The sequence below is a fragment of the Pelophylax lessonae genome (assembly GCF_965119305.1).
Source record: "Pelophylax lessonae genome assembly, chromosome: 6".
NCBI lineage: Eukaryota > Metazoa > Chordata > Amphibia > Anura > Ranidae > Pelophylax > Pelophylax lessonae.
The window spans coordinates 189,334,551-189,348,564 of NC_138773.1; the positions used below are offsets into that span (position 1 = coordinate 189,334,551).

The 14,014-nt window shown below is 41.4% G+C and overlaps 1 protein-coding gene across 1 annotated transcript in view; it reads left to right on the forward strand.

The window, feature by feature from the left end:
• LOC309558693 (CASP8 and FADD-like apoptosis regulator) overlaps window positions 1-11,323 on the forward strand; it is a gene marked incomplete at its 5' end in the record, with an annotated part of 29,585 nt that extends 18,262 nt beyond the window's left edge. The window contains 3 exons of the mRNA XM_082261751.1: window positions 521-605; window positions 5,701-6,214; window positions 11,015-11,323. Coding sequence (XP_082117877.1) covers window positions 521-605; window positions 5,701-6,214; window positions 11,015-11,138 — 723 coding nt within the window. The 3' untranslated portion in view covers window positions 11,139-11,323. The remainder of the gene's footprint in view (window positions 1-520; window positions 606-5,700; window positions 6,215-11,014) is intronic.
• Between the last annotated feature and the right edge of the window lie 2,691 nt (window positions 11,324-14,014).

A 14,014-nucleotide genomic window follows, 5' to 3' on the forward strand; every position in this document is an offset into this window, starting at 1 on the left:
TTCCCTCCTATTTTGCCCTCAGGGAATGAGTCCCTCCTCCCCACCTGAGCCTATTATCCCAAAGATATTGGGATTCTTGAGCTTTTTATAGCATCTAAGAATCTGTCTTCACAAGCCCCAGAGCTTTCAAAACGGTTTGAGTCTGTGCTGATCTATGCTTTGGCAACAAGGTGCTTCTTCTGTCAACTGTCTGTCTGGATCCATTGACCCTTGGAAAGAATGAAAAGAATAAACAGCCAGCATGAGAGAGTTGCTTTAAGAGTCTAGCAGTGTATAAAGTATGTTTTGCTGTTTTTGTTCCTCTAAAATATCAGATAAAGTTTTAATTATTTTTAAGACATAGTAGGTTGATGTAATCAAACTCAATATGCATGTTATTATAGACTTTTACCTGTTCAGCAGTTATGTTCATCTGTGACGTAATAATAGAGATTCTAGTTGTATGACTAGTGTTTGTCAGCTCAAGTGGCTGATAATTAAAAATTGTACATTAATATGGCACGAATATTGTTCTCCACAGGTAGAGGCGAATGATGACAGGTATCCTGTAAGACCTATACCATTGGGCTACTGCCTGGTCATTGACTGTGTTGGAAATGATTCAGGTAACTGATTTTAATATTATTATATTTAACCGCTTCAAGTCCGGACACATTTAACCCCTTCCAGCCCAGGCCAGCTTTCAGCACTGTCACACTTTGAGTGACAATTGCTCAGTCATGCAACACTGTACCCATATGAAATTTTTATCATATTTTTTTTTTAGATAGATAGAGCATTCTTCTGGTGGTATTTAATCATCACTGGATTTTTTATTTTTTGTTATATAAATGAAAATATATATATATTTTTTTGCTTAGTTTTTGTTTTAAAATGTTTCAAATAACTAATCATTCTTTATAAATTTTGGCCAAAATGAATTCTGCTACATTTTTGGGGTACAAATACCCCCCAAAACAGTGTATATTATTTAGTCTGTGTGAAAGTTATAGAATCTACAAACTATAGGATATATATCTGAAAATTGATCAGTTTAGACCTTTAAATGCTGGACACTGGTTTGATGTATGTCAGTGATCAGGACGCTGGTATGGGGTATGGCAGTGATCAGGATGTTGTTATGAGGTATGGCAGTAATAAGGGTGCTGGTATGGGGTATGGCAGTGATCAGGACGTTGTTATGAGCTATGGCAGTGATCAGGATGCTGATATGGCAGTGAATAGGATTCTGGTATGGAGTATGGCAGTGATCAGGACGTTGGTATGAGGTATGGTGGTGATCAGGACGCTGGTATGGGTGTAATCAGAGTGCTGGTATAGCATATGGGTTGATCAGGATGCTGGTATGGGGTATAGCGGTGATCAGGAAGCTGATATGGGGCATGGCAATGATCAGGGCCCATATGGGATGAACAGAACGCTGGTATGGTTTACAACAGTGAACGGGATGCTGGTATGGCTTATGAGGTGATCAGAATGCTTGTATGGGGTATGACGGTGATTATAATGCTGATATGGTGAATGGCAATGATCAGGGCACTGGTAGGGTGGTGATCAGGGAGCTGGTATGGCAAATGGCAGTGATCAGGAGGTTTCTATGGTGAATGCCGGTGTTATTGTGAGCACTGGGACAGATGACAGGTGCTGGTTGCATTGTTTACTATGACTACACTGGGGCAGTGATCAGGGACACTGGGGCAGGCTGGCACTGCAGTGTGTAAATGTACATGCAGCCTGACAGGCTGTTGTACACTCACAGGCTGCAGCATCGGTCCGCTCTGCTCTCACAGTGAGAGCAGAGCGGACCGATGCTTACTTTCAATTTTACATTGTTTGGACACAGCAATCACATGGTAAAACCCCATGTGATCACCCAGATACAGCGATAATGTGATCCGCTGTGTCCGGGTGACACATGGAATGCCGGGCTCCCGGGTGTGCACTCTGTGATCTGCACAGAAGCCGCCGATGCAGGGTGATGTATGGAAAGCGGTTAAACAGTGTGGCAATTTTATTTCCATAATGTTTTCACATCTTTCATGTAATAAAAACACATATTTTATAACTGCTGAACTCTATGTAGACATAGTAGGCACAAATAAATTGTTATTCATTATTTCAAATTATAAATTATTTTCTTCATATAGGCCAGGGGTGTCAAATTCAATTTTATTGTGGGCCGCATCAGCATTATGGTGGCCCTCAAAATATTACTTATATCTGTAAAACTAGATGTCCAGAGCAAGCCCCCCCCCCCCCACACCAGATGTCAGGACCCTCCCCACCATCAGAAGTCAAGAGTTCCCCACCCTCCCTTAAATGAGAGTGCTCCCCTTTACCTTGTGCTGCCACCAGGAAGAAACTGGGCTCTGAGCTGGGAATCAGAAAATGCAGGGTCTGGAGGAGCACTAGAAGAGGACTATAGTCTGCTGCCAGACTCTGCTGAATGCTGAGACCAGGGGAGGAGGAGAGGAGGGATGCTGAGACTGCACAGAGATGCACAGGATCTGGATGAGGGGTTCTCTCTTCCTCTCTGCTGATGACTGCTAAGACAAGGTGAGGGTGGAGACTAGGGGGGTGACAGCTGTAGGAGAGGTACAGGGGCCATGTGAAATGACCTGGAGGGCTGGATTCAGCCCGTTGGCCTTGTGTTTTATTGGTGATATATGCAGTTAAAACATAAAAAAAATTTTGCGAATTGGTAAAGCTACAAAAGAAATGTTTAAAGCGGAACTTTGCTCTCTGATTCAACAATATTTTTAATCCTTCTGCTGCTAGCCTTAGTAAATAGATAGAAAGGTCAATTTTATTTACTTTTTCCTTTTTTTTTTTTTTTCTATTTCTTCAGTTGCTTCCTGGTTTCTGGTCTAGGGCAAAATTATGAGTCTTCATGGGCATTTTATGGCTTTCATATGCAGTTGGGGAGGAGGGCTTTCTAAGCTAAGCATGCTCTTTGCCTGCATGCTTGAGCTAAAGGCAGATGAATTACAGGAAGTAAACCCGACTTGAACCATCTGTCCTTACTCAAGTTGGTTTCATCTAGAAATGCTAGGATGGTGTTTTTCAAAATGATTTCTCAACAAAATAAAGCATGGAGACATGGAAGGCTGGGTTAGCAAGTACCCTGCCCCTATTTGCTGCATTGCAATTTTAATTTCCACTGTGCAGGCAGGTGGACCAACATACTCTGATGTGATGGGGAGACTCTATGTAATGGGGATTGTGGTGTGATGAGGGGACTCTGATGTGATGAGGCGTCTCTAATGTGAAGAGGGTATTCTGATGTAATGGAGGGATTCTGATGTGAAGGGAGCTCACACTGATGTGATGGGGACTCTGGTGTGATGGAGGAACTCTGATGTGAAGGGGATGACTATAATATAATGGGATAACTGTGATTTGAAGAGGCTGATTTTGATGTGATGGGGGACTCTGTTGTAAAGGGCTATGTGAAGTCAGAACTTCCCTGTGTGGTGCCAAGGAAAAGGTGACATTGTCATTCAGTGCAGATGTCAATGTCCTTCAGCTCAATAAATACAGCTTGGGACTGGGGTGCCTCATGGTTTTGCATACTTTTAAAGGGTGCCATGACTGAAAAAGGCTGAGAAACGCTGGCCTAATACATACACTTTTCCTTGCAGCCATGTACAGACGTAGGGAACCAGCATACCCTGTTTACTCCTGCACTTTATCTGCACTACCCAGAAGCAATGTCAGACGTTACTTGTGGGTTGTGACTTGTGGTGCAGAAGCACGCCAAGTGCAAAGGGTATAACCGTTCCATGCATCTCTGTCATACACAGGTTGATTTGCTAAATCTGGAGAGTGCAATCTGGTGAAGCTGTGCATGGCAGCCAATCAGCTTCTAATATCAGTTGGTTCAATTAAGCTTTGACAATAAAACCTGGAAGCTGATTGGTTACCATGCAAAGCTGCACCAGATTTTAGTTTTAGTTTGGGTGCTATCACACTAATTTGTAGCAAAATTGCGTTAACAAAAAGCATTTGCGCTTTTACCATGATTTTGCTGTGCTTTAGATGCGTTTGCTGTGCGTTTCTGGTGTGTTTTTGGGTGGCCTGCACCTGTGAAAAATGGACATGTGACTCAAAAATGCACCAAAAATGCAAAATCGCGGTGCATTTTTATTGTGATTCTGCCGCAATTTCCATTCATTTGGTTTCAAAACTGCACCAAATATGCAGTATGCAGGACTTTTCAAAAACGCACTGCACCAGTAACACAGTGGTGTGAAAAGTCCCAAAGGATTTAAAGGTAAACATTTTTCTTGCGTTCTTCTTCTTGCAAGGAAAAAAACGCAGATAAAACGTATCAGTGTGAAAGGGCCCTACATCTCCTCCACTGTGTGACAGACTGTCAGTGACTTACACACAGCTGGTGGAAGTAGGGAGAGCTGGAGAAACTGAAAAAACAGGGAGAACTGGCTGGAGAGGATAATTTTTTCAATTTGACATCAGCAAACAAACCACCTGTGACATAAACAAAGAAAAAAGACTTGACGTGATGGCCACCATTGTCTTTAGTTCTTCTTTAACCTTCCTAGCGGTATTCCCGAGTGTGGCTCGGGGTTAAATTTCAGTGCCAAAAGCTTTAACCCTGAGCCACACTCGGGGTACCGCTAGGAAGATCTGGTAGGGGGGTTACTTACCTTGTCACCGGGATCCAGCGATGTATCCCGGCCGTGTGTGTCGGCGGATCTTCCTCCGGATCCTCTGTGAGCCCCGGCTTCCGTCTCCTGGGACGTGACGTTCGCAGGTGGGGTGGAACCGGCGGCAAATTCAAATGTAAAACACACCAAACACACTGATACTATTCAAAATAAAATAAATTCACATTAGTTTGCCCCCCAGTGCCCTTTCCTGCAGTTTTACTGTACTTTTTATGTATGTATATATATATATATATATATATATATATATATATATATATATATAAATGTGTGTGTGTATATATATATATATATATATATATATATATATAATGTATGTGTATGTGTGTGTGTGTATGTATGTATGTATGTATGTATGTATGTATATGTATATATATATATATATATATATATATATATATATATATATATATATATATATATATATATATATATATATATATACACACACACACACACACACACAAATAAACAAATATATATATATACATACACACACACACAATAAATATATATGTATAGTGTGTATATATACATACTTTAACCTATTTATAGTTTTTTATTATATTATAATTTATGATTTTGTGTTTCAAACTTTATCGTACCCGAGATGTTATAAAGAAGAACGCACAGTAATAAAAAATTCATATGTAAATAGTTGGTTTGGGCTGCTCATTCTTAAGAATTACATGCAAAATAATGGTCCTGCTTTCAGCGCCTAAAATCCGAAGGAATCATACCGCTAGGGAGGTTAACTATACTTCTAGTGGGAACCAATGCAGGGGGGTAGAGGGTTTTTTATGCCCAAGAGTTCAGCTTTAGTCAAACATTCCTTATGATTGTTATTATTTGCATTGAATAACTGAATAGTAATCGGAACTGTACTGCTGCAGGAGAATAATAATTATTGTAGTTCTGGCTAGAGATAAAAAGTGGTGACAAAGACATTATTTAATTTATTTTCTAGTCACATTTGATGGTGTTAACCACGTGTTTATTTTTTTTTCTACAGCAATGCTTAAAGATGTATTTCAGAATCTAAATTTTCATGTCAATGTTAAAATGTACACAAGCATTCAAGAAGTAAAAACAACGCTGCAAGACGTTGCTAACATGGAACAGCTCAAACAATATGATATTTTCGTATGTATCCTAATCAGCCGGGGGAATGCAGACTCTCTCTTTTTCATAGATGAATGCTCACCAGGACTTTCTTTGGATAAAATTAGGAATTTTTTCACTGGGAGGTCATGTCCAAATTTGTTAGGAAAACCAAAACTCTTCTTTATACAAAATTATATCACGGATCATGAAGTGCAGCACGATGGAGGCTCCTTGGAAGCTGATGGTCCCTCCAACAGTGAAGCAGGTCAAGAGAGAAGACGAAGCATTGTCAACATACCAAATGAAGCAGACATATTTTGGAGTCATTGTAAAGCAGCTGAGCGACAGCTCCTGAGACTTTCAGGTTGCTCTTCTCTGTACCTTAGGACACTTACTGACCTATTAAATAACAAGCAAAGAAGGTAATGCATACCACTGTCAGGCCCAATATTTACTGTTCAAAATATTTCATGGTTAATGAAAGTTTGGATAAAATATGTATCTCCTGCTGATTTGAAGCATAACCAGGGCCATCTTAATAGCATCATGGGCCCCTGGGCAAAGTAATGCAATGGGCTCCTACCAGCTTGCCCCAGTTTTCACACCTACTCTCAAGAATTAAAGTACAAATAGTTGATAAAATTAAACATATTTTTATTAGTACTTGAAATAAAATTAATTTTAAACAATATAAAAAGCATTCCATAAATCTAGGACGAATCAACACAAAGGGCACCATTCAGGGGTGGAGGCAGAAGGGCACAGTATGGGGGAGTGGGGGGGGGGGGTCAGGAGGGCACAATACTCACAATCTTGGGATCAGGAGGGCACAGTACAGGTTACAGGACGCTGCTCAGGACATGGCCATCTTGGGACAGCTTAGTAAAAAGCATGACTGGCCTGGCAAATCCAAGACAGTTGGCAAGTATGATGTATTGCAAGACTATCATGGGGCCCCCATGCACCTGAGGCCCCTGGGCAGTGCCCATGCATTAGGACAGCCCTGGTTATAACACCACTAGGGCCTTTGTTGACAGACTAAGGGCTTGTGTGGATGACATCAGTTTAGATGCTTCTGAGAACATTTAGGATACATTTGACCTGCAGTTGACCTACTTATAACCTGCATTTGAACTGCTTTAGCCACAAACTTGTATAGGAATGTAAAATCCATCCGACGCAACCAAAAGCTGCTGCCACAAGTCCTTAACATAATGAAATAGTCTGAACATTCAGTGCGTTAGTATATTTCTTTTGTTCTGTGGTCCAGAATCAGGCACCATGATAGAACAACAATGCCCAGACATTGGACGTTGAAGTCTATTTAGGCTCGGTTCACACTGATGCAATGCATCCCACCGCGTAGCAATCACACTGTGTTCATGCAGCCTGCTGCAGTGTCAATTGAAAGTTAACAACACCCAAAAAGCAGGTTGCAGAATTCAGTGTGTTTGCTTGAATCGCATCACATGGGTACAAGCACCCATGGAATCAGATTCAGGTGCGGCAAAAAAAAGATGCCTGCGCCTTTTTTTGTGCCGCTGCGGTGCAATTTGAGCCATACAAAATGATGGGCTCAAATTTCACCACACAGAATCACATGTGATTTACACAGGAATTACATAGTTACATAGTTAGTGAGGTTGAAAAAAGACATCAGTCCATCCAGTTCAACCTATGATGTGTGTGTGTGTTTGCTTTTAGCCGTACATTGTATACCCCTGTATGTTGTGGTCTTTAAGGTGTCCATCTAACAGTTTTTTGAAACTATCAATGCTCCCTGCTGATACGACTGCTTGTGGAAGAGAATTCCACATCCTTACCGCTCTTACAGTGAAGAACCCCTTACGCACTTTAAGGTTAAACCGCCTTTCCTCTAGTTTTAGTGAGTGGCCACGTGTCTTATTGTATCTCCTTTCTCTGAATAGTTTGTTCCTTATGCTCGGGTCGCCAGTACAGTATTTGTACATTGATATCATATCCCCCCTCAATCGTCTCTTCTCCAGAGAGAATAAGTTCAGGGCTTGTAGTCTTTCTTCATAGCTGATGTCCTCCATCCCCCTAATTATTTTTGTTGCCCTTCTCTGGACTTTCTCCAGTACCAGCACATCCTTTCTGAGGACCGGTGCCCAGAACTGGACAGCATACTCCAGATGTGGCCGGACCAGAGTCTTGTAGAGCGGGAGAATGCGGTGCGATTCCTGTGCTAATCACATACGATGTGACGCATCGCATCAGTGTGAACCCAGCCTTACTAAAACTGGGGAGTGCAAAATTTGGTGCAGCTCTGCATAGAAATAAGCTTCCATTTTTTTTTGTCAAAGCTTAAGGCTCAGTTCACACTAGTTTGGGCCATGTGGCCCAACGTTTGCTTGTGCACAGCAGCCCATTCTTTTGAATGGGCTGCTGTGCTCGCATTTCCTGCAGGAAAAAGGTGCATGCACCTTTTTTAAAAAAAGGATGCTCCGTGTGTCTTGTATGAGCAACACAATTTGGCTGCGGGTGGTTGTGGGTATGGTAACATGTGCGATTCCTGCGACTGCATCCAGCCCACACACTGCAGGCTAGTGTGAACCAAGCCTAATTGAACAAGCTGAAGTTAGAAGCTGATTGGCTACCATAAATAGCTGCACCAGATTTTGCACTCTCTCCAGTTTTAGTAAATCAACCCCATTGAGTTAAGGTAAATAATACAAAGAACTCAGATAAGTATAATTGATAGGTCCTCCTCATCTTTTCCAGTTTTTTGCAATTCAGAATGTCATAATGTCACTCAGCTTTTCTGCACTATGGCAAATCCAAGCTACTTTGATTTTACGTTTGAGCTGAACTTTGATGACAAACATACTGCTATAGTCAGTGTAGGAAAAATAGCTTTCCTGCTAATTGTGTAAGAGTAGCCTCTGCTTCAAGCATTAATATTGTATAAACCAGAAAGTGTCCTTTTCTTAAGAAAGCAATATGTAGGAATATTTATCCCTAAATCCTTCTCTATGTTCCTCAAAGAGGCACTGTACCCCGTGTTATTTTTTTTAATCTGCTTTTTCCTTGTTTCCTCATATACCCTCAAAATACATACTCATACAGCCAGAAACCTCAGTGTTGTCCTGTTGCAATTCGCTGCAGCACGCCAGGTTCCTTGCTGCCACCTTTTCAAGTCCCAGATCCATCATCAGTAGGCCAGCTGCCTCTTCCAGGTTCTTGAAATTGCCCCCTAATGATGTATGTGTGTATATATATATGTGTGTGTATGTATATATGTATAATATATATATATATATATATATATATATATTATACTGTATCTCTGTAAAGGGATAAAACCTGGAATACTTTTGTATTTTATATTTATTGCAAACACTGCAAGTACAGAGGAATACCTGTTGATCCTGCTACAAATCCAGTGAGCTCCTAATTTTCTGTAGTGAGCCAACAACACAGTGCCTCTTGTCCACTGAAATCCAAACAGTTTTGCCTCAAGCAGTATTAAACACAAAAACAAAAATGTAATATATTGTAGCGTACAATCCATAGATACTGTATGTTGGCTTTCTTTTTTAGGCTTTTTTCCTCTCTTTATTTCACCATTTACCTGGTGATCCAGCCAGTAACACACTTCCTGTCTTGGTGTGTCTGAATTCTGAACAAAGTAGTAAAGTGGACACTCTTGGCCAGCGGCGTTGTCCATCACTGGGGAGGGTATGTTGCTGGATACACATGGGCCGAATGTCAGGGGACAACAGCCAGTAAATAAAAAAACGCCCTACATTCAGTCCATGTGTATGTCGGTCTGTCCGACATCTATGCTGGAAAACCTGCAGCCGACTGACTCCCGATCAGGGCTCTCAGCCAATAGCAGAGACCGCTGAGCAGTGAGAAATGTGTGACACAGCAGTGCCTACTCACAGGGTGTGGGATTCTTCAAAAACTTTTCAAACTTCAAGATCATTCAGATTAATAGGAGCGGGCTAGGTATTATTGAAATTTAATGTGGAAACAGGGCTGGTGCAGGGATTTTTAACAACATAGGCGAAACCTCATTTTGCCGCCCCCTCTTGGCTCAGCCCCTGACCCCCACTCCCTTCACCCTGTTCATGTATGGAAGTGGTGGAAGTGGTGGGATCTCCACCTATTTCTTCAGCCGCGGTCCACCTGCGCCTCTGGATCTGACCTGAAGATAAACAGTGGCGGCACCAGCTTGCTTCCTCACGCCAGCTGTGGTCAGAAGATATATGGATAAGCTAGGGTAGTATATGGATAGGCTAGGGTAGTATATGCAGAGTTTCCTTGTGCTGTGGACGGTCCCTCCTTCTCCTCCTCCCCAGTCCTCCTCCCTGTCACCCCTCCAGATCACTGTGCTCAGTTTTGGGGTGACAGTGGAAGATCAGGGGATCTCGGTGCTGGATCGGGGGATGGGAGCTCCATAATTGGCCGACTAGTATTCAGACTAGTATTCAGTGTATCCGCCGGCTGCTGCCCCAGAGCATGTCCCAGGAGCAGATCCTGCAGGAGACCAGCTGCAGAGTAAGCCACATCAACAACAGCCATGTCAGATGTCCCTCCCCCATCCATTGGGTGTCGTAGTCTCCCTGACCCCTCCCTTCCACGACCTGAACTCACCTGGCGCCACCCCTGCTCATCAAATGCTGGAGCTCATGTGAGAAAATTCCTCCCGGCTCTATCATATGACTCACTCTCACACTGATCTCCGGCTGTCACCAAGGCATCGAGTGCAGACTCAGTGGGATTGCCACGGCTGTGCTTGAGAGCGCTGTGTCAGACAGCCTGCGACACTCTCACTGAAATACAATAGGAGAAAATCCGCGCTTAGGATGAAGGAAGATAGTGGGGTGAACAATACAATTGGCAGCCCACCTCGGAATATAACCTCAAAGAGGCTATACAGTGTATGTAAATACACTGAGTCTGCACTCTTGTAAACACTCTTTACCAGTGTCGGCGGCACACTCTAGGTCGGCGCCTACCTCGTCTATAGGTAGTGCCCTGTATGAAAATGAATATAGAATTTTACATTTTTACCATAGATACACTTCATATTTCTATATTTTGTTTGTGTGAACTGGGGAGAGAGGAAAGTGCATTTTAAATGTTTAATATGTTTGTCTTTCAATGCAAAGTATCTACAGCAGCTACAGTACACCTTATTTTTTTTATCTGTTTTACATAGTTGCTAACAAAGTATTTCTTTGTTTTGGCTGCAGGAAACACCAGGACATTCAAGAGATTCACACAGAACTTAATAACATTATATACAGCAAGCAAAGTGGATACTCAGTATTGCTCCAACATACTCTCACAAAAAAACTCTTTATTCACTCAGCATGAAATAATAAAAGTACTAAATTAAAACCATTATGCCATGAAACAGGACGAGTTGAATAGATGGATTCATCATAATGAATATTGTAGGTAAAGGATGGCAAATATAAGTAGTATACTGTATGTAAAACCCACTTGAGTCTCTGCAGTAAAGTTTGAGTGGATGGTCCCGATTTCGTATGGTGAAACTAATTAGGAATGGTCTCTAAATGATCTCATCATGGAGGAGGAGTGGAAGAGAACTCCAGTAGCAACCTGTGAAGCTCTGGTAAACTCCAGGCCCAAGAGGGTTAAGGCAGTGCTGGAAAATAATGGTGGCCACACAAAATGCTGGCACTCAACATACAGTCATTAATGTCTAAACTACATAAAGATGGCCTAGGCTATAAGAAGATTACCAAGACCCTGAAACTGAGCTGCAGCACAGTGGCCAAGACCATACAGTGGTTTAACAGGACAGGTTCCACTCAGAAGAGGCCTTGCCATGGTCGACCAAAGAAGAGGTGTGCATGTGCTCAGTGTCATATCCAGTAGTTGTCTTTGGGAAATAGACATGTGAGTGCTGCCAGCATTGCTGCAGAGGTTGAAGGGGTGGGGGTCAGCCTGTCAGTGCTCAGAGCATATGCGGCATCAAATTGGTCTGCATGACTGTCATCCCAGAAGGAAGCCTCTTCTAAAGATGATGCACAAGAAAGTCCGCACATAGAGAAGGATCTACACAGTCATATTTAGACACTGTCTAATGTAGAATGTGGGCCTGAGATCTGAAGGTGCATGCATTATACCTAATCTGAGATCTGAAGGTGCAGAAAGTAGGCTTGATCTAAGTTGTAAAGGTGCAAAGACTGGGCCTCATTTGAGATCTGAAGGTGCAGAAACAGGGCCTGATTTTAGATGTGAAGGTGCAGAAAGTGGGCCTGATCTGAAGTGTGAAGGTGCAGAAATTGGGCTTTATCTGGGGTATGAAGGTGCATGCATTGGGGCTCATATGAGATCTGAAGTTGCAAAAATGTGGGCACATTTGAGGCCTGAAAATGCAGAAATTTGGGCTGATCTTAGGTGTGAAGGTGCAGAAATTAGGTCTGATTTGAAGTGTGAAGGTGCTTGCATTGGTGTCCATATAAGATCTAAAGTTGCAGAAATTGGGCCTGATCTGAGGTCTGAAGGTGCAGAAATTTAGGCTCATTTGAAGCCTCAAAGTGCAGACATTGGGGCTGATCTGAGGTGTTAAAATGCAGAAATTGGTCTTTATCTTGAGTATGAAGGTACAGAAATCGGGTCTGATCTAAAGTGAGATGGTAAGGTGCAGAAATTGGGTCTGACCTGAAGTGTGAAGGTGCAGAAATTGGGCTTTATCTGAGGTGTGAAGGTACAGAAATTGGGACTGATCTGAGGTGTGATGGTAAAGAAATTGGGACTGATCTGAGGTGTGATGGTAAAGAAATTGGGACTGATCTGAGGTGTGATGGTACAGAAATTAGGGCTGATCTGAGGCGTGAAGGTGCATGCATTGGTACTCATATGAGATCTGAGGGTGCAGAAATTGTTCCTGATCTGAAGGTGCAGAAATGTGGGGTCATTTGAGACCTGAAAGTGCAGAAATTGGGACTGATCTGAGGTGTGAAGGTTCAGAAATGTGGGCTCATTTGAGATGTGAAGGTGAAGGAATTGGGGCTGATCTGAGGTGTGAAGGTGCATGCATTGAGGCTCATTTGAGATCTAAAAGTGCAGGATTTTGGCCTCTGCAATGCTATCTGGATTTGGATCTACTTGTATAAAGTGAGCAAATATTCTAATATTTGAAAGGCATATTGACCTCACACTTTATTTCCAACTATATTTTACAGACGTCCTCGGCTGGCATATTCATTTCAACCTTACCATACTTGCCTCACAGCACACATATTCTGGAACAAGGCTGTTACCATTTACTTTACCATTTATCATTGATCTTTAAAAGCTTAATATTAATTTCTTATTATTATTCAAGTCCTTTTCAGCATTTACTTTGTCTGTACAAGTGATAAATACATTTAACGTTTTAATGATGGTACAAAGTTTTAGTTTTGTAACTAACTATTTTTTACTGATTTATTCTTTTATAATAGCTTCGTAAAAACAATTCTTTTAATTGGACCTGCTGATTTTCATCTTGTCATATTTTCTAAACTCTTTGTAGAATAAATACCTAATAACTACCGTAGATATTTAAAAATGTTTTAATTTATTTATTTAAATTATTTATAATAAAAAAACAAGTACAATAAAAGCATTATAGCATATAGTACATTATTGTTGTGTTACATTATTATACACCACTGTATAGAAGCATAGAGGGATAAATACATTCACCGTCAGGGTTGCATTTCCCATAAGACTCTTATAGAACAGCGGCTAGTGTAGCAAGGTGAAAGGTGGCAGCCCACAAATCCGATATATAAAAAATGTGGAAAAAAAGTGCTGGAGGAGGAGAAAACCTGATGCTTGTATAGGTCATGTGACAGAGCTCTCCTCTGATACTTACATTATGCAGAGAACATTGTGTAGGACACTGCAGGTGGCATTTGATGAATTAATCGCAAAACGCAGATGTAACGTTGAAGAATCACTGTGGTGTTCTGTAAAGAGTGGCATTCGCTCTTGATTATAGATAGGGTCCAACGTCTAAAACACTATTTTAACCATATTAAAATGCTATAGTATTTGTCAAAATATATGTGGGTGATAAAATACCATGGTATAGTTTTATATATCCAGTTTTTAACTCTATGTACATTAAAATGTAGAAAATTTCCTTTTGTATCATTTTTAAAATAGTGCTGTCATTCTTCATAGGCTTTAAGGCATCCCTATTTTGTTTACTACGGATAGATAACTATATA